The 27,469-nt window shown below is 46.3% G+C and overlaps 1 protein-coding gene across 4 annotated transcripts in view; it reads left to right on the top strand.

Moving 5' to 3' along the window:
* CACNA1A (calcium voltage-gated channel subunit alpha1 A) overlaps positions 1 to 27,469 on the top strand; it is a gene marked incomplete at both ends in the record, with an annotated part of 236,581 nt that overhangs the window by 115,878 nt on the left and 93,234 nt on the right. For all 4 annotated transcript variants that reach the window (XM_082652568.1, XM_082652565.1, XM_082652567.1 and 1 more), the window contains 5 exons: positions 1,784 to 1,977; positions 16,809 to 16,912; positions 18,013 to 18,128; positions 19,236 to 19,292; positions 20,799 to 20,888. In XM_082652568.1, coding sequence (XP_082508694.1) covers positions 1,784 to 1,977; positions 16,809 to 16,912; positions 18,013 to 18,128; positions 19,236 to 19,292; positions 20,799 to 20,888 — 561 coding nt within the window. The remainder of the gene's footprint in view (positions 1 to 1,783; positions 1,978 to 16,808; positions 16,913 to 18,012; positions 18,129 to 19,235; positions 19,293 to 20,798; positions 20,889 to 27,469) is intronic.

Here is a 27,469-nt window from a genome sequence, read left to right as displayed (position 1 = left end):
CCGGTTCCTGTGTGCCCAGCACTGCGCTAAACACCCAGAGGAATGCCAAGGAGGAGTGGAAGCGTCCTCCTTTCCAAGAGCTTCCAAAATAGTTTGAGGAAACAAGACCCCTTGTCTGCAACGAGTCCATAGCAATGCACGTTGATGCTGCTTTTTGTCTCCTCACCAAATGTGAACATTCGGGAGCTCTTGTAGCCCTGAGGAAAGAAAGGGACCAGTGTTCACTGGGCTAACCCGGGGGCGGGTGGCGGGGGGTGGGGCACATTGGTGGATAGGTATTGAGCCAGACTTGGACACAAGGTGGAAATGGAGAAGGTTTTGGACAGAGGTGACCTTCCCAACAAACAATGGTTCTCATTCATTACAGGAGCCCATGGAATTTTCCCCCTTGCCCTGAGCCTTATGTTTAAAAGATTTTGCCTTCCAATCTGTATTCATTAAATAATAGCCCCTGTACCAAATCTGGCCTGAGTGGGGAAGGGGTTTCCCACAACTTAAAATAGTGGCCGATGTGTCATCGCTTCTTGAGTAGTAGGTGTCCCTTCTGAGGTGGTAAATGTCATTTTGCAGGACCTAGAGTTTCTATTTAACCGGAGTTTCAAAGGCCAGTAAGATTCATGCATTCTATGTTGGTTTACTTTACTCTGTTGCTTACTAAGTGGAGGTTAAGGATGGGCTGCAAAGCCTGTATATAGTCTATGTATAGCCTATATATAAATATATCACATTGAGATATATTTTTGTTTTGTGGGAGCTTGAGTTTACACACTCAGCTGTTTGATTTTTTGTCGGACAGTGTCACTCTCTGAAAACCTTCAAAAGTATCGTTCACTGAATAGAATCCCCTCATATCCGCGGCTCTGGTCCAATGGGGAAAAGCCTGGGATATTCTGTGCTCCCCTAACTCCCCCAGAACAGCTCCCTGAGCCCAATACATCTCAAGAAAAAAAAATGAGTCAGGCTACAGAAGAATAACACAACACAATTGACAAATTTGTCCTAATGGAAGTCTGGAGAACACTGCCCCCAACCACCTCAAAATGCACACAGCACAGTTACCAAAACTGACTGTATTGGGGACCTTAAAGTGCATGTCGACAGATTTCAAAGGGCAGAATAATACAAAACATATCCTCTGACCACAGCGCAATTAAGCTGGAAATCAAAGTTTTGGGAAATTAGGAGACATGCTTCTTAGTTGTGGATGCAACGGTAGGATGTCTGAGATTTGCTTTAAGAATATTTTAGTGGCAAGGTAAAATATTTTAGTATGGGGAGGGGATGTGGATGAAACAAGATTAGCCCTGAGTTGATAAATGTTGAAATTGATGATAGGTACAGGGGAATTCATTATATTATTCTATTTTTATAGATATATGACAAATTTTTAGTGCTTCCTGGTTATCCAGGAGTCAAAGAAGAAATAATAATGGAAATTGCTAACTATTTTACTTGAACAATAATGATACTAATGCATGACAGAATTTGTGAGATGCAGTTAAAGCTGTATTTAAAGAGTAGTTTATAGCCTTAAGGAACATTAACTCATCCCAAAAGTCGAGGAAAAGAACAAAAAAGGAACAACGCTTAGAGAAGAAATTAATGAAATGGAAAACAATGAATAGGTCAACAAAGCCGAACACTTTGCTTTTTGGAAAAAGACTGATAAATTCATCTCAATGGCCATTTTTCTTCAACAGCATTGAATCTTCGCTGGCTCCTGTTTCTCAGAGCTGGTTTTGCCGGCCCTTTCCCCTGATTTTTCTCCCCTTCCCTTTCATAGATGACATTCAGGGTGAGTCTCCAGCTCCGTGTGGGACAGAGGAACCTGCCCGCACCTGCCCCAATGGGACCAAATGTCAGCCCTACTGGGAAGGGCCCAACAATGGGATCACTCAGTTCGACAACATCCTCTTTGCAGTGCTGACTGTTTTCCAGTGCATCACCATGGAAGGGTGGACTGACCTCCTCTACAACGTAAGTGACAAGGGGTCGTGGAGAGCCAGGACCAGCCAACTCCTGAGGCTGCAGTGGAGGGAACCTGAGCCGGGGAGGCAGCCGAAGGACAACTCAACACGGCCCCAGGAGAGCCGGCCTGAGGCTCAGTCCTTTGAGGATATGGGAGTGTTGTCCTCAGAACTCTAAGTAGAGAAGGGCCCTCGGGAGATGGAGATCTAGAGGGCACACAGATGCTGAATAATTTTTAATTGCACAAGTTTTTAAATATAATTTTAGATTTTTGAATATGCAAAGGTTGTGTAAGTTAAAAACCAACATAGATGAGAGATAGGGAAGTGTCCTTGAGCACCTATGCAAAGGGGCTCTGCACTGGAGCCCTCACTGGCCCTCCTCCAGCCATGCCCCTCCCTATGGGGCTGACAGGAAATGTCTACCAGGAGCTAGTGCCACCACCACTCCACTTTCTAGATCACATTTTGAGTCATCTTAGATCCTAGAATTCCCTTCCCAAGCCCAGATTCCATGGACTTGCATGAGATTCTTCCATGGGTCTGTTCTCTGACTACACCACCCATTTGTATCCTCTGAGGGCCAAGGGTGTCCTTGGGGTGGCTGTTGGCACAGATGTGGCTGGAGTTTGGACATGCAAGGTGGTGTGTCCATGCATGTGTGTGTGGAGCACCCCCTCCCCTGCCTCCAGGTGGCAGGCCATGGTCAAGGGGCAGGGAAGCCTGTCCCCACGCCATTATCCAGTGCAGACATCCAGATTCTAAATTCCAGACTGACCTTCCAAGTGCTTATGAAGGTGTGTTTGTAAAGGAGGCACATACAGCACATTTTATTTAGGAGCTTTTAAATATTTACACATATATATGGGCCTCGGTTGGTACTCTTGTCCTAGGTCTTGAAAATGTTAAGTTCAGGTCAGAAAAGATGTACACTCCTACCTGCGCCCCCCCCCCCCCCCCGCTTCCATCCTGCATAGCATCTCTAGGAACAGACAGCAGATTTGAGATGCTCAGGCTCTTTCTTGGACCTGACCTGCAAAGAGCTTGGGCTAAAGGCTACACCCAATTGGCCAAAGCTTGCTTGGGCTCTAGGTTTTTTTCTTTTCTTTTCTTTTTTTTATTCTATTTATTTATTTATTTTTGGCTGCATTGGGTCTTCATTGCTGTGCACAGGCTTTCTCTAGTTGTGGCGAGCTGGAGCTACTCTTCGTTGCGGTGCATGGGCTTCTCATTGCAGTGGCTTCCCTCGTTGCGGAGCATGGGCTCTAGGCATGCGGGCTTCAGTAGTTGTGGCTCGCGGGCTCTAGAGCGCAGGCTCAGTAGTTGTGGCGCACAGGCTTAGTTGTTCCGCAGCATGTGGGATCTTCCCGGACCAGGGCTCAAACCCGTGTCCCCTGCACTGGCAGGCAGATTCTTAACCACTGCACCACCAGGGAAGTCCCTAGGTTTTTTTTCTTTACAAGGCTATTGCAAGAGGAGGCTTCAGAGGGATATGAACCCTCCTGGGAGTGAAACAGAACTGGGAGACAGGAAGGTAAGGAAACTTAGGCAGAGAGTGGGGGTGGAGAACAGGAGCTAAGTAAAGTGTGAACATGGAAACAGGTTATATCATGGGATTGGACATCCAGAAAAAGGGTCCAAGGTTCATAGGAAGACAATGGAGATGAGCTCAGTGGTGGATGAGGAAGTGTGAGCAGGGACACGAATTTCCAGAGGGTTCTATAGTTGTAAGCACCATCATCTTAGGGGATATTTGCCCTGGAAGCTTAGAGCTGAATCACCTTGGGGGAAGCAAACTCGGGGGAAACAGTTGAGAGAACAGAGTCAGGCATCAGGCTGCTTGGGTTCCCCTCCCGACTCCACCACTTCCTTGCTGTGCAACCTTGGACAAGTCACTTGGGCTCTCTGTGCCTCCATTTCCATGTGTGCAAAATGAGAAGCACAGTCCTACCTCACAGGGCACAAGGACTGAGTGAGGTGAATATATGTGAAGATTTAGAACAGTGCATGGTCCAAATTTGTAGGCCAAATTTTCCACCCCAAAGGGCACTCCTTTTAAAAATGTAAATGAATTTTTCAGTGTGAAAACTCCAGCAGCGCCTGAAGAAGTGGAGTGAGCCATTGGGTCCCACTTGATGTGCCACTCTCACCCCACTGGTAACTGCCACTAACTCAGAGTAGCCTTCTAGAACTTTCCATGCACTTACATCCACAGTCATGCTTTGGGTGGAAACCCAGGGAGCAAGGATTTGAGCCTGATGCGAGCCTACAGCAGTGATAAATTACCACAAACCGGGTGGCTTAAAACAACAGACATTTATTACCTCACAGTATGGAGGCCAGAAGGTGTCAGCAGGGCCAGGCTCCCTCCAGAGGCTCTCGGGGAGAATACTTCCTTGTCTCTTCCAGCTTCTGGTGGAATTCTGCCAGCAATCCTTGGCATTCTTTGGCTTATAGATTATCTGTTGTCCACTCGAATACCCCATCTTCACATGGCCATATTCTTATAAGGACCCTGGTCGTATTGGCTTAGGGCCCACCCTACTCCAGTACAACGTCATCTTAACTAATTACATCTGCAGCAACCCCATTTCTAAATAAGGTCACATTCTGAGGTCCTGGAAGTTAGGACTTCAACAGATCTTGGTGGGGCAGGGGTGGTGGGGACGTAATTCAATTCATAACATCTCCCAAATGAAGTGCTTGCACCTGAACCCTTGTCTGGGGCTTCCTAAATTAAGACAACCTCCCCCCCACCCTGAAACACAACCACTAGGACAACTCATTGCTAAGGGCAGGGGCTAAGTGGCATCTTTGAGTTTCTGCTGATAAGGACAGAGCTATTGCTTTTCCAGACTCATTTGGGTCCTGCCCTTGTGCTCTGCCATTTGCAAGGCCTGCCCTAGGACTCCCTTAGCTCCATCCAGCCACAGGCAGGCACAGTGTCTGGACTATCTGTCCTTTTATGCTTGTGCTAGAGCCAAGCCCGTGAGCATGACCTCACCATCCACTATCAGGTGAGATCCATGGGAAGAGTCCAGAAGCACCTGCTCCAAGCATCTTAGAATCCACAGGCACAGGTGCCAGATGGATGTCGTCCAGCTGGGTGGGCAGTGCTTTATGATCCCAACATCTCATTTCTTTTCTCAGTATCATTGAAACCCATTTGTTTATTCCATAATTACTTATTGAGTGCCTACTGTGTGCCGGGAAATGATCAGGTGATCAGGGACAACACAATGAAGAAGACAGACAAAAATCCCCATCCTTGTAGGGGAGACAGATGTGACCAATAAACATTATAAATAATAAACTACTCAGAAAGTGGAAGATAGACGTTAAGCAAATACATAATGTGGGACGTGGTGACATGACCTGTGTCATCCTATGAGGACAACAGCAGGATAAAAGGACAGGTGTTGGGGTGTGGGGACTAGTTTAGGTCAGGCAATGAGGGAAGGCTCCTCAGAGGAGGTGACATTTCCATAGAGATGGAGAGAGCCAGGCAGATGTTTGGGGGAAGAGCGTTCTTGGCAAAGGGAACAGCAGCTCGCCTACACGGTGTGCTGGGGCCCCGTCCAGGTTTTTCCCTTTTCAATTTGTCTCTTTTCTTTCCCACTTGGCTTCCTGGTTAAAGTGCCTTTTAGAAAAAGCCTAACCTTAACTAATCAGCACCCCTGTCGAAGATTTATATCGGGATGTGCACCCCAGCGTTATTTGTAAAAATAGAACAAAACTGGAAGCAACTGGTTAAATACCGTATGGTCCCTCCATATGATGGGTATCATGTCATTAAAAATCATCTGTTGGGAGAATATTTAAGGATGCGGGGAAATGCTCACCATATAACGACAAGTTGGGGGGGGACTGATTTTAAAAAAAGAATCAAGGTGAGATAAGCCTTATGTCTTAGTCACCTCCGGCTGATATTACAAAACACCATAGACTGGGCAGCTTAGACAGCAGAAATGTACTTTCTCACAGTTCTGGAGGCTGGAAGTCTGAGATCAGGGTGTCAGCGTGGTCCGGTTCTGGTGAGGGCTCTCTTCCTGGCTTGCAGACGGCTGCCTTCTCACTGTGTCCTCACATGGTGAGGGCAGAGAGAGAGAGAGAGCAAGCTCTCTGGGATTAGTGACTTTTACAAGGACACTAATCTCATCATGCGGGCCCCACTCTCATGACCTCCTGTAACCCTAATCACCTCCCAAAGGCCCCATCTCCAAATGCCATTACATCGGGGATTAGGGCTTCAACACATGAATTGGGTTGGAGAAGGGACACAATTCAGTCCGTAGAACCTTATAATCTCAAGTGTGTAATTTTGAAAATATAAGGAAAAAAGGCTGGAGTCCGCTGTACCAAGATGGCCTTTAGGTAGTGGGATTTGGGAATCTTTATCTTCTTGATACTTCTCTATATTGTCAAAATTTTCTACAATGAGCACAATTTACTTTTATCCTCTTTTTTTTTAATTGAAGGATAGTTGATTTACAATATTGCATTAGTTTCAGATGTATAGCATAGTAATTCAGTTATTTTTTTGCAGATTATATTCCATTTTAGGTTATTACAAAATATTGAATACAATTCCCTGTGCTATACAGTAAATCCTTGTTGCTTATCTATTTTATGTATAGTAGTTTCATAATTTACTTTTATAATCAGGGAGTGCATTTAAACTTGTCTTGCTAAGCGTTTAGGAGGAAAAAGATTTTTGGTTACTCGTAGACCAGGAGATGGGGAGGAAGGACAGGAAAAAGAGCATTTTCTGGGTGCCCATTGTATGCCGGGTGTTTTTATCTTATATTACCTGTCCAGAGAGAGTCCACGTCAAAATATATAAATTACTTATTGATTGACATAACAATAATAAATGGTCATTTTATTGCTTTATTATTAAATAAACAAAATAAGTGAAGAAGAGACAAATCTTCCCTACAAAAGAATTCCATTTAATATATATAGATAGTCCCCCTCCAAGAATGGAGTTTAATCTTTCCCCCACCCCCAGTTTGAGGATGGGCTGGACTTAGTGACTCACTTCTAAAGAATAACATAAGGAAAGGACATATATCATTTCACAGTGGAGGAACCTAGAAGACACCACCTTAACCAAGTGACAAATGTTGACATCCCAGTGGATGTGTGATCATAGGATCTTTGATTTGATATGATGAGGAGGGAACCTCACCTCCGGGGTTTTCTTCTCAAAGACTCATAACTCCATAATCGTAGGCAAAACATCAGACAAACCCAGACTGGAGGGCGTTCTGCAGGATACCTGAGCAGTTCTCTTCAAGACAGTCAAGGTCGTGACAAACAAGGAAAGACTGAGAAACTGACCCAGACCAGAGGAGCCTAAGGAGGTGTGAGGACTAAAGGAAATGGTAGATCCTGCATGGGATCCTGAAAAGGGGGCAAACCCAAATAAAGTCTATAAATAACTGGTGAAGGAGAGATTACTGTCACCCATTTTACAAATAAGACTCTGGTTGAGAAAGTTGCCGGAGGTGGCCAGACAGGAAATGGCAATACCAGCCTGCGAGCTCTGCATTCCTCTTCCCTGTGCTCTGAGCTGAACCCAGAGAAATAGATATTGGTGGAGAGGGGGAGAGAGGTGGGGGGTTGAGAGAGGGAAAGAGAGGGAGGGAGAGAGGAAGGGCGGGCGGGAAGGAGGGCAGTTGATTTTCAAAGGAGGAACTTCTTAAAACTCTCACAAAGTCTGGGGCAGAAAGATGGAAGATTGGAAGCAAAGAGAATCCACCTGAAAGAATTTTAAACCTTGTTGAGCCACAGACCCCTTTGTCAGTGTAATGATTTTTAAAGTCTAATAAATGAAGAGACTGGAGATGGTGAAGGAAGACAAATGTACTGAAATTGTTATAAAAATATTGTTAAAAACAGATGGGTGACGTCATTTTAGTGTTTGTAACACACTGCCAACAGGACCTGGCAATGAGTCAGATGACCCCCATAATTTCATGGGAGTGTTGAAGCTAAAAGATTTTGTGGGATATCTGGGAACGACATGTGATTTCTGTGGGTGAGGGGCATCACCGGTTCTGCCCACACTGTTGCAGTTTGCTGCCTCCCCTGGTAATGGAAGAAAATGCCCCACTTTCTGGTGGAAATTAGGGGAAGTGAAGGATTAACTTTTTTCATGCAAATTCACAGACTCCCCAAGGATTCCCATCCCAGTTGAGCCTGAGGGAATCTCACAGTGATTTCTGTGGTTGCTTGGCTAGGAAAACCCTCCGAGGAGGTTAGCAAGTAACTGAAATTCTCGCTGTCTGTGTCTGGCTCAGCCCCCACCACAAGTTACCCAATCCAAAATGTCAAGAGTGCCACTGTGGAGAAACTCTGCTCTAGAAGACCAGGGATCCTTGAAGATGGGGCATTGAGGCATCCCTGGGCATGGTGGACCTGCCCACATTATGATTTTGTAGTGGGGTGAGTGCTTATCCAAGCCCAAAGACCACAAAGGCAAGTATATTGAAATTCTCTGCCAGAAGTGTGGTCCGAGTCATGTCTAACTGCCATAAAATGAGCCTCAGTCAACAGAGCTGAGCTCTACCCTTGTCCTGGACCTCTGAAGGACCCAGAGGGCTCCTGTGCCCATTCCTGGGCCTGGGGCCCACATTGGATGTGGGCAGCCTTCTGGAATCCTAATGGGCTATCAGCTAGTTCCTCTGTACCGCACTATTCTGGATGTTTCTCTGTGCACCAGCCTGTGACTCCTTGATGGTAACCTTCTAAGGTAGAACCTTAAATAGTCCCATTTTACAGATGAGGAAACTGAGGACCAAGGCCACACACAGGGAGTTAAGGTTGGAATCCAGCTCTGACTCAACACCAGTTCCCTCAGCATCTGCTATTTGCTACCTCCCATGGCAAACAGGATGGAGGACTGGCTCTCTGAGCTCAAGGGGGCGGCATGGGGAAGCCCAGGAGGGCTGCACTGGAGCCACTTGCTGGAGACAAAAGTTGGTGGCTCTGTGTATTGCTTGAGCAACAGGCAGCCTTATTTCACAAGGACCCCCTCACCGTATGTGCATGCGTGACTCAAAAACAAAAAAAAAAAATCAGAAATCACCTCCACCCCACACAGAGGACATACCCAACATGCTTCTCACTGAATGAGCCAAAACGGCCTGGGGGTGCAGTGTGGGCGATGGGACTTGCCCTCTCTTAGTTGCTACCAGGGTGGGGAGAGGAAGAGTCTGGGGCCCTGGCAGGACCTGTACACCATTCGCTGAGAGCCTGCTGCATCCCTACATCCTCCTTGTATCATCAACTGATCCATAAAACAACCTCATGAGGGGAAATATTTTTAGGTCCATCTTCCAGATGAGGAAACTGAGGCTCACAGGGATGCAGTGACCTGCCAAGATCCCCTAGTCAAGGGTAGTGAAGTCAGGATTTGAACCCAGCACTGGGCACTAACCGTTACACTCCCTCCCTCTCTCTATGATTCTCACCTTCTCTGTTTTTTTCCCGTCTCTGTCTTTGTGTCTCTTAATTCTTGGTCTCTCTGTCTCTCTCTGTTTCTTCCTGTCTCTCTCTCTTTCTCTCTCCTCCTTTCCTTTCTTCGCCTCTTTATTCCTCTCTCTCCCCCACCTCTCTGTGCTTTTCTCTGTGTGTTTCTCTTACTCTCTCTTTCTATTCCTCACTTAATGGCAATTAAGAAAATGGTAAAACTGTGCTTAGTTGATGATTATAAATGCAAGTCCCTTGACAAATGGTCACTAATGGTTGAAACTGATCTTTGACCTAAGCCCTTGTATAATTCATAGATGTTTATTTTGGCCAACATCAAAGCATCAGATCTGGGGGACTTTAGATCACACATTCATTCAACTAACAGTCATTGAATGTGTACTGCATGAAGGCAACGTTCTAGGCACCAAGGATATGCAGCAAATGGAAGAGACAAAAAATCCCTGTTTGGGGGGAGTTGACGTTTTGGTGGGAGAAGCAGGCAACCAACAAGATAATTAAGAAAATTTTATATATATGGCAGAATCTTAAATATTTTAGGCTTTGTGGGCCATGCCGTCTCTGTCACAACTACTCAATCTGCTTTCGTGGCACAGAAGCATCCACAGGGATGATACATAATGAATGGGCTTGGCTGTGTGCCGACAAACCTTAATTTACGAAAACAGGTGGCATGCATGGGTGGTCGTTTGTCCACTCCTGTGGAAGAGGGTGATGAAAGCTCAGGTGAAAAAGCAGTAGAGGGGCTGTGGATCCTCAAGGTGAGAGGTTGACGTTCTTCTAATAAGACCTGAAAGAGGTGAGGGACAGCCATGTAGGTATGTCAGGCAAGAGAGACCCAGGTGGATAGGACAGCCAGTGCAAAGGCCCTAAGGCAGGAGTGGTTCTGACATTTGTGAGGAGCCCATGTGGCTGGAAGTGAGGGAGTGAGGGTGAACAAGGGAGCTGAAGAGGCCAGGGGAGGTGACAGGAGACCTCAGAGGCAGAAAGACCATATAATTCGCTGCCCAAACCAGGATAATTTTGAGAGTGAATGGGGAAAGGAGAACTCAAAAAATAATTAACAGGCGTCGCATGATTTAATAACAGGGACAAACTGGGACAGACGTACGACCTCCCTCATGGCCACTGTGGGGCTTTGGCTGTTTCACAGTCAAATCCACCCCATTTTTATCCCTTATGCTGGGGAGTTGGGTGTTCTCTTGAGCCGAGGTTTGTTGTTTTTTTTACATCTTCTGTACTTTTTCTGACTGAACCATGCTCAAAAAAATTAGAGGAAAATAAGCCATAAAACAGAAGGCACTTCAGGGTTTTACTGAGACTCAGCCATTGTTTGATGAGTATCGAATGCTTGCTAAGCGCCAGGCATCCTGCTAGGTACCAACAGTGTGGGGGTGAATCAGTATTTTCCCTCTCCTTTAAGGCTCTCATGGGCCAATTGTTATAAACAGAAAGTACTATGTAAGTGCAATGAGGGAGTGAGGTAGAAAAAAAAATCTGAGGGATACAAGCCAGAATGCTGGGTCTAGCCCCAGCTGTGCCATCCGCACCCTGTGTGAGCCAGGCAGATCATCTCCCTCAGCCTCAGTTTCCCCATTGGAGAATTCTGGAGATTCTGGGAATCAAGGGGTGTTGGTTGTCAGCTCAAACGGGCTCTACTAAAGTGACCGTTGTTGTCCCACCTGCCTCTTCATTTCCCAGGGAAACAGCCTGATCATTGGGACTTGGGATAAATACATTTCCCTGCCATTGTTATTATTTAAACAATCCGCCCACAGGGACTTCAAATGCAAATGCATATATTGACAAAATGATTCAGAAAGCAAAACCTGCTTGGAAGTGAATGAGAGTTCTGTCTGTGCTGTGAGGAGGGGCAAGCCCTTTTTGGCTGGAAGGCTTCTCCGAGAGGGGGCACAGTAGAATGAAAGGCTGAGTGATGAGAGGGAATCAACCAAGTCAAGATGTAGGGGAAATTGTCTCCAAACAGAGGCTCAGAGGACAACCAGCTCATTGTAATCTTGAACCTTAATTTCTCTGTCAGATATACAGGAAACATTCTTGTCCCCCATCTGCCTCCTGAGAGCCATATAAAAATCAATGAGAAAGTGATATTTGAGAGAAATCTAAAGGAGATAAAGGAGTGAACCAAGGAAATATCTGGGTGTATCAATCAGGAAATCTAGGTTATGCTGCGGTAACAAACATTCTCCAACGTCACTGTGATTTTAACAACAAATGTCTTTTCTGGTTCATGCTACATGTCCAGTGCAGGTTGGCAGTGAGGAAGAAGGGAGCTATACTCAGCAGAGTCACTTGGGACCTAGCTAATGGAGCAACCAGCACCTAGAACATTACCAGTTGGTATTCCAAAAGGAAAGAAAGCCCTGGAGGGTCCCACACTGGCAGTTCAGTGCTCTGGTCCAAAAGTGACTTAGGTATTTCCACTCGCTCCTCATTGGCCAGCACTCATCATATGACCCTCAGCCAACCACAGGGAGACAGGGATGGGCCATCTTGCCGTATCTCAGGAAATATTTAGTGACAGCACTAATGAAGAATAGCGTTGCAGGCAGTGGAACTCTTTGAGCCTTGGGAAGAAAGACAAGGCGATCTTGCAAGTGTATCTTTCTGGTGTTAATGACTTTGACAAGCAAGCAATTTCCCTCCTCCCCACATCCAGACTCATGAGCACACCCACGCTTAACCTGAACTGCCAAAGGATGTAAGACCCGGGATGGGAGGTTGATGTCCCCCACATTCTGTGCTATCACAGAACGGCCAAGGAAGCTCCAGTCTTTCGGCTTGGGAAATATATTTCTCATTTTTCTCCTGAGCAAACCCCAGGAAGCCCACCTACTGATCAAAAACTGCACCCAACCCTCTGCCAGCTTCTTCTCTGTGAGTTGTTGGATCCACAGCATGGAACTGAGTCATTTGGGCTAGATTGGAAAGAGAACAAGCATCTCTAAAATCAGGCAACAGAACCCCAATCCCCAGGGAGGGAAAATCAAGACAAGGGAGGAAGAAGGAGAGAGGAGGGAGAAGGGAGGAGAGAGGAGGGAGAAGGGAGCACAGCTTGGGGTGGAGGATGTGGGCTGTGTGGGGAGCCACCTCTCATTCAGTCATTCAACAAACATTTATTGGACACTGCATGCATGCCTGGCATTGTGATAGGGAATATAGCAGTGGGAGAAAAGCACAATGTCTCTGCTCCATATGGAATTGACTGTGGGGAGACAAACAATGAGCAGGAGAAATAAGTATAGAGGAGGAGATGCACTAAGGGAAAAATAGAGCAGGAAATGAGATTAGAAATGAAGGTGCAACTGTAAAAGGCCATCAGGGAAACCCTGCCCGAGAAAGTGGCCTTTGAGCAGAGATCTGAAGGAGGTGAGGGAGCCATGTAGGAAATTGGGGGAAGAGCATTCCAGGCAGAGGAAGCAATAGATGCAAAGGCCCTGAGGTGGGACTGTGCTTCGTGCGTTTGAGGAGCTATAGGAAGGCCATGTGGCTGGAGTGATCCAGGGGGAGAATGACAGGAGAGCAGGGCCTGAAAGTGATGGGGTCAGGAGGTGCCACCTCTGCCATTTAGTAGCTCAGTTACTGTGTTCTTTGTCTGTGGCTGACATCACCAAGTACCACAACTGGATGGCTTAAAACGACAAAAATGTATTCTCTCACAGTTCTAGAGGTCAGAGTCCAAAATCAAGGTGTCAGCAGGGTTATACTCCCTCTGAGACTCTGGGTAGAATTCTTTGTTGCCTCTTCCTGACTTCTGGTGGTGACTGTCAGCCCTCAGCACTCCTTGACTTGCAGCCGTGTCCCTCCAATCTCTGCCTCCATTGTCACATGGCCGTCCTCTCCCCTGTGTGTCCCTGTCTTCACCTGTTACTTCTTCTTCTTAAAAGGACACCAGTCATAGTGGACTAGGGCCCACGATTGTGACTTCTTCTTAACTTAATGGCAGCTGCAAAGACCCTGTTTCCAAATAGGGTCACATTGAAAGGTACTGGAGGTTAGGATTTCAACCTATCTTTTTTTGGGGGGTGGGGCGTGCCATGCAGCATGTGGGATCATAGTTCCCTGACCAGGGATTGAATCTGTGCCCCCTGCATTGAGAGCATGGAGTCTTAACCACTGGACCTCCAGCGAAGTCCCTCAACATATCTTTTAGTGGGGGGTACAATGCAGCCCACGACAGGGACCTTGGGCATGGGAACTTTACCTCTATGTGCCTCAGTTTCCTCACCCGGGAAGATGGGGAGGATCACATACCACCTTTTGTGAGAGGATTAAATGAGCTCAAGTAGGCTGAGGACCTGGCACTGTGAGTGTCTTTTATGCCGGGCAGCATCATGGGGCCAGGTGGTTCTAAGCATATCAGGGAGCTGGGGTGTGGGCAGATCCTGGGGTGGAGGGGCTGCCTTGGTACCAAGGGCCTCAGCCATTTCTCCCCGTTCAGTCCTGCCCCTCTTCCCCCACCCACCCACTGCTCCGTCTCCATCCCAAACCTGCTTCCTGAGATAGCCAGACTTTTTTCTTCTGTTGGCCGGTGCAGGCTTTCCCTGGGCTATAGTTAGCCCTAAGAAATGGTAGCGAAAATGTCTCAGCCACAGCAGCAGCATCAGAGGGGAACGCACAAAGCCGGTCCTGCCTTCTGTCCACCCCTGTTCTGCTGACCCTTTTCTTTCTTCCAGAACCTCCAAGAAGCAAAGCATTGGAACTCTGTTAGAACAAGGGTGTGAGCAGGGGACTGGCATATTCATTGTCCCCTGAACCTGTCTGTGTCCATCATGGAAGTTGGCTTTTTGGGTTGGTTTGTTTTCTTTTTTTTTAATTATTGTGGTAAAATAAACATAACCTAACATTTACCATCTAAACCATTTTTAGCTGTCCAGTTCATTGGCATTAAGTGCATTCACTTTGTTGTGCAGCTGTCACCACCATCCATCTCCAGAACTTTTTCATCTTGCAAAACTGTAACTCTGTCCCCGTTAAACACTAACCCTCCGTCCCCCTCCCCCAGCCCCTGCCCACCATTCTACTTTCTGTCTCTGTGAACTTGACAACTCTGGGAACCTCATATAAGTGGAATCATACAGTTTTCGTCCTTTTGTGTCTGGCTTATTTCATTTAGCATAATGTCCTCAAGGTTCATCCATGTGGTAGCATGTGTCAGAATTTCCTTGCTTTTTAAGGTAAAGTTGACTTTCTTTAAAAAAAAAAACAAAAAACTTTTTCTTGGTTCAAGTAAAATACACATATAGGACACTTCACAGATCACATCTGATGAATTTTTACAAACTGAACACACATGTGTAACCAGCACCCAGATCGATCAGGAAACAGAACCTTCTCAGCCCCAGAAGGTCCCCCTCATGTTCCCTCCAGAGTCACTACCCTCCCCAAAGGATACTCCATCTGGACCTGAAACATCATCAACTCATTTGCCTGTTTTTTGTATTTTGCATGAATGGAATCTTACATATATGCTCTTTTCTGTCTGGCTTCTTTTGCTTGATGCCAAGTCTGTAAAGTTTCATGTGGTGGATGGCAGTCGTTCATTGCACAACATTCCATTTATCTTCCCTCCTGTTGAGAAGGGTTCAGTTTGTTTCCAGTTTGGAACTGTTATGAAGATCACCACTATGAACATTCTTGCATATGTCTTTGGCATACACAGGTTCACATTTCTGTTGGATAACATCCCCGGAATGTAATGTTCATGACATAGTGAAGGTGCATGATTTAATTTTAGTAGAAATTCCCAACCCATTTTTCAAAGTGGTTGTACCATGTATTATGGATTGAATTGTGTCCCTTCCAAAATGCACATGTTGAAGCCCTAACTCCTAGTACCTCAGAATGTGACTTTATTTGGAAATGGGATCATTGCAGGAGTAATTAGTTAAGATAAGGTCATTAGGATGGGCCCTAATCCAATATGACTGGTGCCCCTATAGAAAGGGGAAATTTGGACACAGAGAAAGGCATGCACTCAGGAAGAAAGTCATGTGTTGATGAAGGCAGAAATCAGGGTGATGCATCTACAAGCCAAAGAACCACCAAAGATTGTCAGCAAACCCCCAGATACCAGGGGAGAGGCATATGCTCCCTCAGAGCCTCCGGAAGGAACCAACACTGCTGCTACCCTGATCTTGGATTTCTAGCCTCCAGAACTGCGAACCAATAAATTTCTGTTGTTTTAAGCCACCCACTTGGTGGTTCTTTATTACAGCAGCCACAAGAAACTCATACACCATGTTACCCTCCCATTGGCAGCATGAGACAGTTCCAGTTCCTCCACAGATTCACAGCACCAGTGTCAGTCGTTCTCATTTTAACCTTTCTGCAGGGCAGCAGTAGCACTGAAAGTGCTTTTAAAGGTGAGCTTTTAAAGCCACATCTGCCCCCGCCCACACACACACACACACACATTCTGCAGATGCCATAGCGCTGATGGACCACCAGAAGCCTTCCCCAGCACAGAGATTAAGTCCACAGGCTCTGGGTCCTGGCCCCCTGGTTCAAATCCCATGTCCACCACTGTCTAGCTCTGTGACCTCATGCTGGCAATTTTGTCTTTCTGGGCCTGTTTCCTCAGTGCATGACAATAACATAGGGACATCATGGGAATTAAACAAGTAAATAAGCCAATGTAGGTAATATGCTTAGAGGAGTGTCCAGCACAAATAAGTACTCTTTAAGTGCTGGGGTTTTTTTTTCTTTCTTTCTTTCTCTATTCTTGATTTTCTTCCCCTCCTCTCACTTATTGGCACAGTGTTCTGTTCTCCCAGAGAAGAATGTTCTATTTGTGGACTTCCTCCCCTTGAAAATTGATCTGGGCATTTCTGGGAATTTTTCTGTGGTTGACATTGAGGCTGCAGGCAATAGAGGAGGGAGACACTTAAGGAAAAGGTTCACGGCCCTGCCGTCTGGCTTGGTGATTTAACCTGATTATCAGACCCTGCCATCATGACTGTTTGGGGGAGAAGGGAGGGAACTGGGGGTTCATTTCTACATTTCAATGAGCTTTTTTACCTTCTCCTCCTGGAGTTTGATCTGTGGAGTCCTCCTGAGTTTCATGCTGGTTTCTGGTCCTGTGAGGACTACATGATTAGGAAGGGGCTTTGTCCTTCTAGTGGTACCTCTGGAGTCTCCCCCACTGGTTGATCCTGTGCTCTCTCTCCCTCTCTGGGCTACCAGAGCTCTAGGACTCCACAGGCAAGGACATTTGAGGACAGAGTCCCAGGAGAACAAGAGTTCCCCCTTCCTTCACCTGTCAGGTCATACCTGAGTCCCAGTCAGTGCTCACCTGCTTTCCTTCCTTACCCCCCCCCATAGAGCAACGATGCCTCAGGGAACACTTGGAACTGGTTGTACTTCATCCCCCTCATCATCATCGGCTCCTTTTTTATGCTGAACCTCGTGCTGGGTGTGCTGTCTGGGTAAGTCTCTGCTACTCCCCCCATCCCACTCCCCCTCACCATCTTTTTCCCAGGAAGAGGCCATCATTCTCCAGGCAGAGAATAGGCCTCTTCTATTGCTTTGGGTTATTAGACAGTTATCAGCAAGCCATGTACAGGTGCGTAAGTTGTGCACTGCTGAAGGCACCCAGTGAAGGGACTCATGGGAGGTGAAATCCAGCCCAGCCTTCACTCACCAAGCTGTGCTGCTGGCACTGAGCTACCTCCGCCCAGGGGGCGGGAAGCCTCTTTGTAATTTAGACCTCTCACTTGGAAGGTTTTCTCAAAATTTTCAGGCCCACAACCCAAAACACAAGAAAAGTCTATAGAGCTTTAATTTCTATAATTTACATTTTGTTAAAGAAACAATAGGTTGGGTTTCCCCCCTCCCCTATTTTCCAAATATAAAATCGTAGCATACAATCAACCATGCATTTTCATGACATGCATTGTCCCCTACCCCCAAGATTGTTTTTCTGGCTTAACCGTAAGTGAGTTTCATTTTTCTCACTACAAGAAGTCTGGGGACTGGTTTGGTGGCTCCATGGTGCCATGATGGACCCCAGTGTCTTCTAGCTTTCCACTCTGACATCCTTTTGGAGGCTTCCAGTCTCATGGATGCTTCATGGTCTCAGGATAGCTGCTTCATGCTCACAAGATAGCCATCTCACATTCCAAACAGGAAGAGGAAGAAGGGAAACTGGAAAAGTCCTATATCACAGAAGTGAGGCTGCTGCAGAAATCTTCAGCTCATGTGTCATTAACGTAATTTAAGAGAGGGATGCAACTATTCTTTAGCCAGGAGTACAGAGAATGGGAATGGGGTATGCAGCCAGCAGTGGTTGGCATGGCATGGTTTACGGTTTTGTTTTGTTTTTCTCTAACTGGGTGCAGTTGTTGGGAAATATGGGAAGCTGGCAGAAATACCCACTCCTGTAATATTCTGATCTTCTGTCAGAAGACCTGATTCCTCTTGTTGAAAGGCACTGCCCTCCAGAGATTCTGAATCCCCAAACATACACACACAGAGACTCCCTAATATTTCTAAAACGGCCAGACCTGACTCTTCTGTGCTTCTTCAGGGAGTTTGCCAAGGAAAGGGAGCGGGTAGAGAACCGGCGGGCTTTTTTGAAGCTGAGGCGACAGCAGCAGATTGAACGAGAACTCAATGGGTACATGGAGTGGATCTCGAAAGCAGGTGAGGCCCTTTCATCCTGGGGCTCAGGAATTGAAATCCCAGGCCACGGAGCACACAGAGAGTCATGCGTGCAGTTTGGAGATGGATGAGGGAAGGGTCATGATGGGAGGAGAAAGAGGACCTGGACTGCTGGTTCCAGTTTTTAGCAACAAGAATCCAGCGGGATGAAGCCAGGATATGACATACATAACACTTAAGAGCTTTAAAATCAGACATTGGGTTAGATCCCAACTCTGCCACCTCCTAGCAATGCAGCTCACCTCCCTGTGCCTCAGTTTCCCTGCCTGTTAAACAGAGGTAATGATAGTACCTGCCTCATAAGGCTGTTTGAAGAGTCTCTAAGGTAATCCAAACTAAGTCACCTAAGAAGAGCAGTGCCTCCCATACAGTAGGTCCATGTTTATTTGTTCAGCTAGTTAAACACTTATGGGACACCTGCTGTGTGCCAGGCACTGCTCTAGGCCCTGAGATTTGGTCTCTGCCTGCAGGACTCTGATAGTCTAGTGAGAGAGGAGAAAATAACCAAATACATATAATGTTGGATGTTGCCAAATGCTGAGAGGAAAAATAAAACGGAGTAGGAGGCAGAAAACAGTCAGAGAAGGAAGGGTGATCAGAGGGGGTCTCTCTGAGGAGGTGACCTCTGAGCCGAGACCTGAAGGAAGTGAAAAAGGAAGCCATGTGGATGTCTAGGGGAAGAGCTTTCCAGGCAGAGGGAACAGCAAGTGCAAAGGCCCAGGGGTAGGAGTAGAGTTGAGTCATAGCAGGGAAGCTGTGTGTGGCTGGAGCAGCGTGAGGTGGAGAGTGGGAGAAAAGGAGGACAGAGAGATGACGGGGGCCAAATCAGGCAAGATCTTATAGGCTATGGTAAGGAGGTTGGTTTTTATTTTGAAGGAGGTAGGGATGATGTTGGCTTTAGGACCATCGTTGAAGTGGGGCTGGGAGTCAGAAGCAAGTGAGCAGCATATTTCTGGCTGATTGAGTTGTCACTCAGCAAGGGGAGAGTAGAGTGGCCAGGAGGACCCTTCTCCTTCCTGGTCCAAGGGAACCCATCCCCAGGAGAGTCCTCCAGACGCTGGAGCTTAACTATGTGCTCTTCCTCTTCAGAAGAGGTGATCCTCGCCGAGGATGAGACCGACGGGGAGCAGAGGCATCCCTTTGATGGTAACTGCTCTGAACCTGGCTCCAGGGGTGGGGGTGGGTCCCAGGGGACACAGGAGGAGCCGAGGCTGGGGGGACAGGCTACTCCATTCTGAGGGGCTTCCAGGGAATGGATGTTCAGGGCCCAGGTATGCCAAGAACAAGCACAAGACCAGGTCAGGCTCAGGAAGATAACGGGAATGGTGGGAATCCGCTTCCTCGAGGAATTTCAGGACCTTAACATGGGGTTTCCCTTTCTTGCCTGCCCTTTCTGCTTTGACCATGTGCCCAGCTACTTCTGCTTTGACCATGTGCCCAGCTACTTCTGCTTTGTGCCTCCATTTTCCCCATCTGTCAAATGGGCATGATAATAATCATACCTACCTTAGTTGATTGTTCATGAGAATTATATTAATTATTGCAAATAGAATGCATAGGACAGCGTCTGGCTCGGGGTCAGCCCCACTTGTGTTCACTAAGTAAAATAAATAATAATAATTTCACCAATGGGAATTCCCTGGCAGTCCAGTGGTTAGGACTTGGCGCTTTCACTGCAGTGGCCCGGGTTCAATCCGTGGTTGGGGAACTAGGATCCCGCAAGCCACACAGCACAGCCAAAAATAAAATGAATTAAATTAAAAAAATAATAATAATAATTTCAGGGCTTCCCTGGTGGCGCAGTGGTTGAGAGTCCGCCTGCCGATGCAGGGGACACGGGTTCGTGCCCCGGTCCGGGAAGATCCCACATGCCGCGGAGCGGCTGGGCCCGTGAGCCATGGCCGCTGAGCCTGCGCGTCCGGAGCCTGTGCTCCGCAACGGGAGAGGCCACAACAGTGAGAGGCCCGCGTACTGCAAAAAAATAATAATAATAATTTCACCAAGAATCCAGCTTACTATTAAGGACAGTTGTCTCACATGTTAGAAAGCTGTCTAGACAGAGCAATGACTTTGGATTGAAGAGACCAGGAGTGAAAAGGAAGGAAAGGAGCTGGGGCCCTATCCCAGTAGGTTAGAAAATGGATTTTGTGGGGAGGGAAATAGATTACCCTTGGGGGTGTCTAAATCACTTTATTGGAAGTATATGCCTGTACTCACTGTCCCCTGGCGAGCTCTTGGGGGTGGAGAACCTAAATACTGAGGAAGGGCTTCCACAGTCCCAGCCCACCTAGCAAGTGTGCTAAAGGTTAAGGGGTGGGCTGTTTTCATAGGAGTCACTACATATCCAATCCCAGGGCTCCTAGAGGGAAAATGATAGCTGAGAGCCCAGACTTCGAGTCAGACTGAACGGGACGTGGTTCTCATCTTTACCCCTTGGGCAAAGTCACGTACCCTCCCTAAGCCTCTGTCTCCACATCTGTGAAATACGCATGCTCTTACTTTCCACCAAACCAGACCACCACGCGGGTAAGGTCCAACCACACATAGAAAGTCCCTGGTAGAGCCCAGCACCCAAGGACACACTCAGTCGATGTCATTTTTGTGGCAAAAAGGGTAACGTCTTTTTCTCTTGCCATGTTTCCATTGTTGGAGCTCTGCGGAGAGCCACCATAAAGAAAAGCAAGACAGACCTGCTCAACCCCGAGGAAGCTGAGGACCAGCTGGCCGATATTGCCTCCGTGGGTAAGTCCTCCTGCTGCCGCCTGGCAGTCGTTTATTACTGATCGCCCTCGAGATGGAGTGTGAGAGCTTGGGGCACCGGGCTGCCTAGATCTGGGTCTTGATTCTGCTTCTTCCCACCTGTGTCCGGGGGCAGATGACATGATTATGAGAATAACAACAGAGCATGTCTTTGCATATTATTGGGAGGAGAAATAAAACTAAGTAATCTACATATAGGGACTCCCCCTGACAGTCCAGTGGTTAAGACTCCGCGCTTCCACTGCAGGGAGCACAGGTTCCCTCCCCGGTCGGGGAACTAAGATCCCACATGCCGCGTGGCGCAGCCAAAAGAAGAATAATAATCATCCACGTGGAGCATTTAGAACAACATGTGGCAGAGAACAAGGTCCCCATGATATTGGCTAATATTATTATTCATTAATTATTTATGAATAATATTATTATTGTTCATTAGTTCTCATTGAGGGGCTACATTTATTAGGTGCCCAGTTGTGAACAAGACAGAGACCAAATCCCCACCCATGTGGATCTTGCGTCCAGGGCAGAAAATAGATATTAAACAGGTCATTACACAAATAAACCTGTAATGATAACAGCGCTTCAGAGGAGATGCCCCGCGCTCAGCCTGCTCTGGAAGAGTGGAGTGTGGTCAGGGAGGGCTTCTCAGAGGAGGTGACCCTGACAATGAGAACTGAAGGGCGGGTAGGAGTTCACCATGGCAGTGACAGCAGAGAGAAGGCTGTGCTCAGGCTGTTGCTGTTGGTTATCTCCAAGGGCAGCGTTTGAGGTGGGAGAGGACATTGACTTCTTTCCTTGTCACCCCTCTTGTTTGAGACTGTGTTGCTTTCGATCTTTCCCAAGGAGACTCTACTATCTTTTGAAATGGGTTTTTTAAAATTCCGATTATGAAGGGAATTCCCTGGCAGTCCAGTGGTTAGGACTCTGCGCTTTCACTGCCCAGGGTATGGGTTCAATCCTTGGTGCAGGAACGAAGATCCCGAGAGCTGCATGAGTACAGCAAAAATAAAATAAAATAAAAATTCCAGTTATGAAGAGTGGGGGGGGGAACTTCCAGGCAGAGGAAATAAGACAAGACTCTGAGGGGAGAGGGCATTAAGGCTGATGGGGTATATGGAGCATAGAGGCAAGGATGAGAGAAGGAGGGAGGGAGGAGGGAATTCAAAATATACACCTGTTTCTGGGACTTCCCTGGCGGTGCAGTGGTTAGGACTCGGCGCTTCCACTGCAGGGTGCACGGGTTCGATCTCCGGTCGGGGAACTAAGATCCCACAAGCCTTGAGGCACAGCCAAAAAATAAAAATATACGCGTGTTTCTAATCCCCAGGAACCAACTACTTCATACTCTGCTTTTTTCATTCACCCCTAGCTTATAAGCTTACTGCTGAGTTTCAAAATGATTTCCGTCACTGTCCCACACTCCAGAGGGTGGCTATACTATGGTTTGCTCAGCGTGGCTTTATTATATGGTGTCTGAGTTGTTTCCAGTTTTTGCCCTTACGAGGAGCACTGCTGGGAACATTTACGTACAATGACTCCCCCCACCCTTTGGGTGGATTTCCTTGGGGATAATTGTAGGATCAAAGATGTTAACAGGTTTTCAACTCATTATTCACAGAGCCATTCTGAGTTTCAAAAACACTGAACCCATTTATAAACCTGCCAAGTATTCAGACACTCACGGATTCTCCCACACCGGCCATTGCCTATTACCCGTTTAATTTCCTTTCCCAGATAAGTCGGTTTGTAATGATACCTTAAAGCTTGTTTTCATTTGCATTTTTAATTTCTAGCCCAAACACTCTTTTCCTCGTAATGATGAACAAGTCCTATTTCCACTTGTGGATACATCTGTTTCTCTCCTTCCAGCAAATTCAGGCATTGGCATGCCCCATCAATGCTCTGTGAATTTGATCCATTACATCTGTCCAACATCTTTTCCCCTTTAGGTTGCTTCCATTCTTCTAATCTGTTTTGTTATATTTTGATAGGCAAATATTTTTTGTCTATACCACATTTATTAAATGTCAGGCACTGAAAAAAATAGGGTACCCAAGCTCTCCTCTATGGATAAGATTGGGTACCTGTTCTTAATTAACAGGGAGATATTATTTTTCATCAGTCCTTCTAAAAAAGATGAAAAAGTGATACCACCCAGTGTTGGCAACGATGAGGAGAAGTGGGCATAGCCATATGCCATTGTCAGGAATGTAGGTTGCAGTGTTTGTGATGTATGGTTTGGCATTATTTAATTATTGATGTTTATATTCTTTGACCTAGAATTTCTGCTTCAAAACATTTCTTCACATATGCAAAAGATTTATGTACCAACCTCTTCTCAGCAGCACTGTTTCTGGCATTCAAAAAAGTAAAAACCAGAAACAACCTGTGTGCCCCCAAATAGGGAGATGGTTAAAGAAATTATAGTATTTATATACAATTGAATACTCTGCTGCCAGGAAAAAGAATGGAGTTGCTATGGCATGGAAAGATGTCTGAAATATATTTTTTGGTGAAAAAAAGCAAGTTGTACCACAAAATGTAAAATGTGTGGTCCCATTTTTAAAACAAAATTAAGAAGTGTGAGAGGTACTTAAAGATGTGGAAACTGGAGGGATTGCAAAGGATTTTCACTTTCTCCATGACATTGTTCCTGGAATGGATGGATTAGTGACAGGCATTACTTTTGAAATCAGAAAAGTAATTAGGTAAGTTTAAAGTTACTTAAAAGCAACAGAGACTAATTATAAGGAGTCTAATAGCTATACAAGGCAGGAAGGAATTTGTCTGGTGGAAAAGCAAAGAAAGCTTCGTGAAGGAGGTGTTTTTTAACTGGGCTTCACGTGCGATGGGGAGAGTGTTATTAGTTCACTGGGGTCACCATAATAAAATAGCACAGACTGGGTGACTTCTTTTTTCAAAACAGAAACTTACTTTCTCATAGTCCTGGAGGCTGGAAGTCCAAGATCAAGGTGTTGGCAGGGTTGGTTTCTGGTGTGGCCTTTCTCCTTGGTTCATAGATGGTTGTTTTCCTCTGTATCTTCACGTGGTCTTTCCTCCATGTGTGTGGTCTTTCCTCCATGTGTGTCTGTGTCCTAATCTCCTCTTCTTATAAGGACGCCAGTCATAGAGGATTAAGGCCCACCTTAATGATCTCGTTTTAATTTAATTACCTCTTGAAAGGCCCTCTCTCCAAATACAGTCACATTCTGAGATCCTGGGGGCAGGGTGGGGTTGGTTAGAACTTCAACATATGAATTTGTGGGACACGGTTCAGCTCCTAATGCCGGGGGGAGTGGGGATGATCCAGGAAGCCATGATAGATTCACAGAGGGTTTGTCTGTGGGAGACCCTGGGGCTCGAATTTGCGGCTGACATAAGAAAACTTGCTACTTGGAGAACCCAGATTCAAGGCTGACATTTGATAAATGTGTGATAAAAGGAAGATGATAAACCGAAGTTGAAAGCTGTCACACTGAATAAGTGCCAACGCTGTCCCATAGCACCTCTGTTAAGAAAGAAGGTGACTTTCAACTTTGTAGATGGATCCAAGACACAGGCCAGTGGCTTGTTCTCCCAGGACAGGTTTGCTCCAGGCAAACCCAGCTAAAGCCAGCTCCCTTGCCTGATAGATCAAAAACCCACAGGAAGGGGCCCCTGTGCTAGCAGGGGCTTCCTAAACAATCCTGAAAGAGACCTCTGAAATTCCAGGGTTCTGACAAGGAAATGCCTTTACCTTTATTTATTTACGTAAAATAATAATAATAATGTGTTTCAAAGTCAGGCAGGAACTGTGTAACATTTGCCCTCATGTTGTACCCTAGTAAATGCAGCTTTATGTAACTGATGATTCTACTGTGCTGTCAGCTCATTTGATAAACACATTACAAAACGGTCTCGTGTAGAGTTGATCAACTGACTGTTGAAATATGGACCTTGAGTCATGGTTAGGAAAAACTGAGCCATGGATGGAATCTGCCATCACAACACAGGTTCTTTAGGAAAATCAGATTCCATTTAGATGGTTTTAAGGGTATAAGCTCAGTGTGGGCTGTATTCGTTTGCTAGGGCTGCTGTCACAGAGTACCACGAACTGGGTGGCTTAAAACAACAGAAGTGTATTCTCTCACAGCTCTGGAGGCCAGAAGTCCAAACGGAGATCAAGATGTTGGCAGGGCCATGCTGCCTCTGAAGACTTTAGGGGAGAATCTGCCCCCACGCTTTTCTCTTCGCTTCTGGTGTTGTTGGCAATCCTGGGCTCTCTTTGGCTTTTACTTGCCTCACTCCAATTTCTGCCTCTGTCGTCACATGGTCTTTTCCTGTGTGTCTCCGTGTCTCTTCTCCTCTTATAAGGATACCAGTCATTGGATCTAGGGCTCACTCTAATCGAGTCTGACCTCATCTTAACTTGATGTCATCTCCAAAGACCCTATTTCCAACTAAAGTCACATTCACAGGTACCAGGGGTTAGGGACTTCCACACATCTCTTTGAAGGACAGTTCAACCCACAATTTGGGAAGCACCTATTTCAATTTAAACAGAGAAATTGAAGAGCCTATAAATTGCCCCAAATCCCAAGATTCAGCCTTGGTGGTGCCATACTGCTGTCCTCACCGTGGAACATTCCTGACTAGGACTGGTCGCCTCTGGCTCTTGACTCCTTGAATGTAGCTGATCTGAACTGAAATGTGCTTCATGCTAACACATTAGATTTGGAATACATAGTACAAAAAAAAAAAAGAGTGTAAAATATCTCTTTAATATATTTCTATATCGATTCCACATTGAAATTGATATCTTAGATATATGGGGTTTCATAAAATAGCTTATTAAAATTATTTTTTAAATCTAAGGATTGCCTGCAATTACAGTTCCAGACCACAGAGGAAAAGTATAGACAAGAGTGTATAGAAAAAGGGAGCATGGGTCAGAGCAAGTATGAAATGCAATAAATAGAGAAGACAGTACAGAGCTGGCACACGGCCTGGCATGCAATAGGTGTTTAGTTAATATTCACTTTCCTCTCCATTCCTGATGAGTGGGATGCCTATTGTGGGATGTGTCTCCAGGCCCTGTGATCAGGAAAGACTTCCTCCAGGCATTGGTATGTGAACGGGTCTTGATTTCAGCTCTTAGGGTTGTAGTAAGAGATTTTAATCTTACCAATAAGCATGATGTGTCAGCGTCATGCTAGGGGATATTAACTCATTGATTTCTCCCAACGGCCCTGTGAGGTGGAAGGCACTGGAGTCCCAGGATGCAAGGTGACTTGTCCGAGGTCATCTGCCCAAGGTCACTTGCCTGTTGGTGATGGAGCCGGGTTTCCATGTGGCTCCAGCAGGAGCTGGGGTAAGGGGCCTCCTGCCTGGTGTGATTGCCAAGGCTTGTGGATGCCTGTGGGTCTGGGCACATCTTTGGGAGCCATAAGGACCAGAAATGTCCCAACTGGGAAGGGGTGTGAAGAGCCACCCTAGGGTTCCCAGTGCCCATGGGGTCAGGCAGGTGATGGACATGAGGGGAGGATCCAGCCACTGGACCCGGCCAACTGCTGCTGGGCAGGAATGTGGTCCCTTCCTCACGGCCACATGTTCCAGGAGTGAGTGCAGCATGGTGGCCGAGAGCACAGGCTCTGAACTAACTCGACACTTCTTAGCCAGTTACTGGACTCCCCTCAGTCTCTGTTTGCTCAGGGTGTAAAATGGTGTTCATGACGGTCCCTACTTCCTAAGGTTGTGATGAGGAGCTTACTGTGTAACATGCATCCCCCGCAGTGCCTTCTAAATGTTCAAGACATGTCAGCTGTTATTTTCATTCATGAGAAGCTGAAATCCATATTTTTATGGAAAATCTCCCAGTTTTTAAATGTAGACCAGTAATTTTAAATTTCACAAACCCGGGATGAACCAGTATGGCCCCTGGGGTGCCAACTCCCAGCCTCTGTTTAGAATTCTGCTAATAGGAAGTGGCATCCTGAGAGATGTTTTACGTGTCCCATGCCTGGCTGGTGTGATGAGGTTGATGAAGTGGTTGATGGATGAACGTATAAATGAACAAATGAATGAATGGATGGGCGGATGGATGAACAAATGAATAATGGATGGGTGGATGGATGAATGAATGTGTGAATAAATGATGAATGAAGCAACAAATTGGTGAATTAATGGATGCACTAATGAATGGACAAATGATGAATGAATGAATGAATGAATGACATACCAATGAGTGAACAAATGAATGAATGCACAGATAAATGAACGTATGAGCACACTAATGAATAAATGAAAGAATGAATGAACCAATGAAGAACAATACACAAATGAATGAAATGGAAGATTTTCAAGAGGAAGTTTTGATTTTTTTTTTTAATTTATTTTTGGCTGCATTGGGTCTTCGTTGCTGCGCGCAGGCTTTCTCTAGTTGCAGCGAGCAGGGGCTGCTCTTCGTTGTGGTGTGCGGGCTTCTCATCGCGGTGGCTTCTCTTGTTGCGGAGCACGGGCTCTAGGCACACGGGCTTCAGTAATTGTGGCGCACGGGCTTAGTTGCTCCACAGCATGTGGGATCT

Source organism: Grampus griseus (assembly GCF_964374135.1).
Source record: "Grampus griseus genome assembly, chromosome: 3".
Classification (NCBI taxonomy): domain Eukaryota; kingdom Metazoa; phylum Chordata; class Mammalia; order Artiodactyla; family Delphinidae; genus Grampus; species Grampus griseus.
Note: the sequence above shows the minus strand (reverse complement) of the source record. Positions and strands in the feature narration are given on the sequence as shown.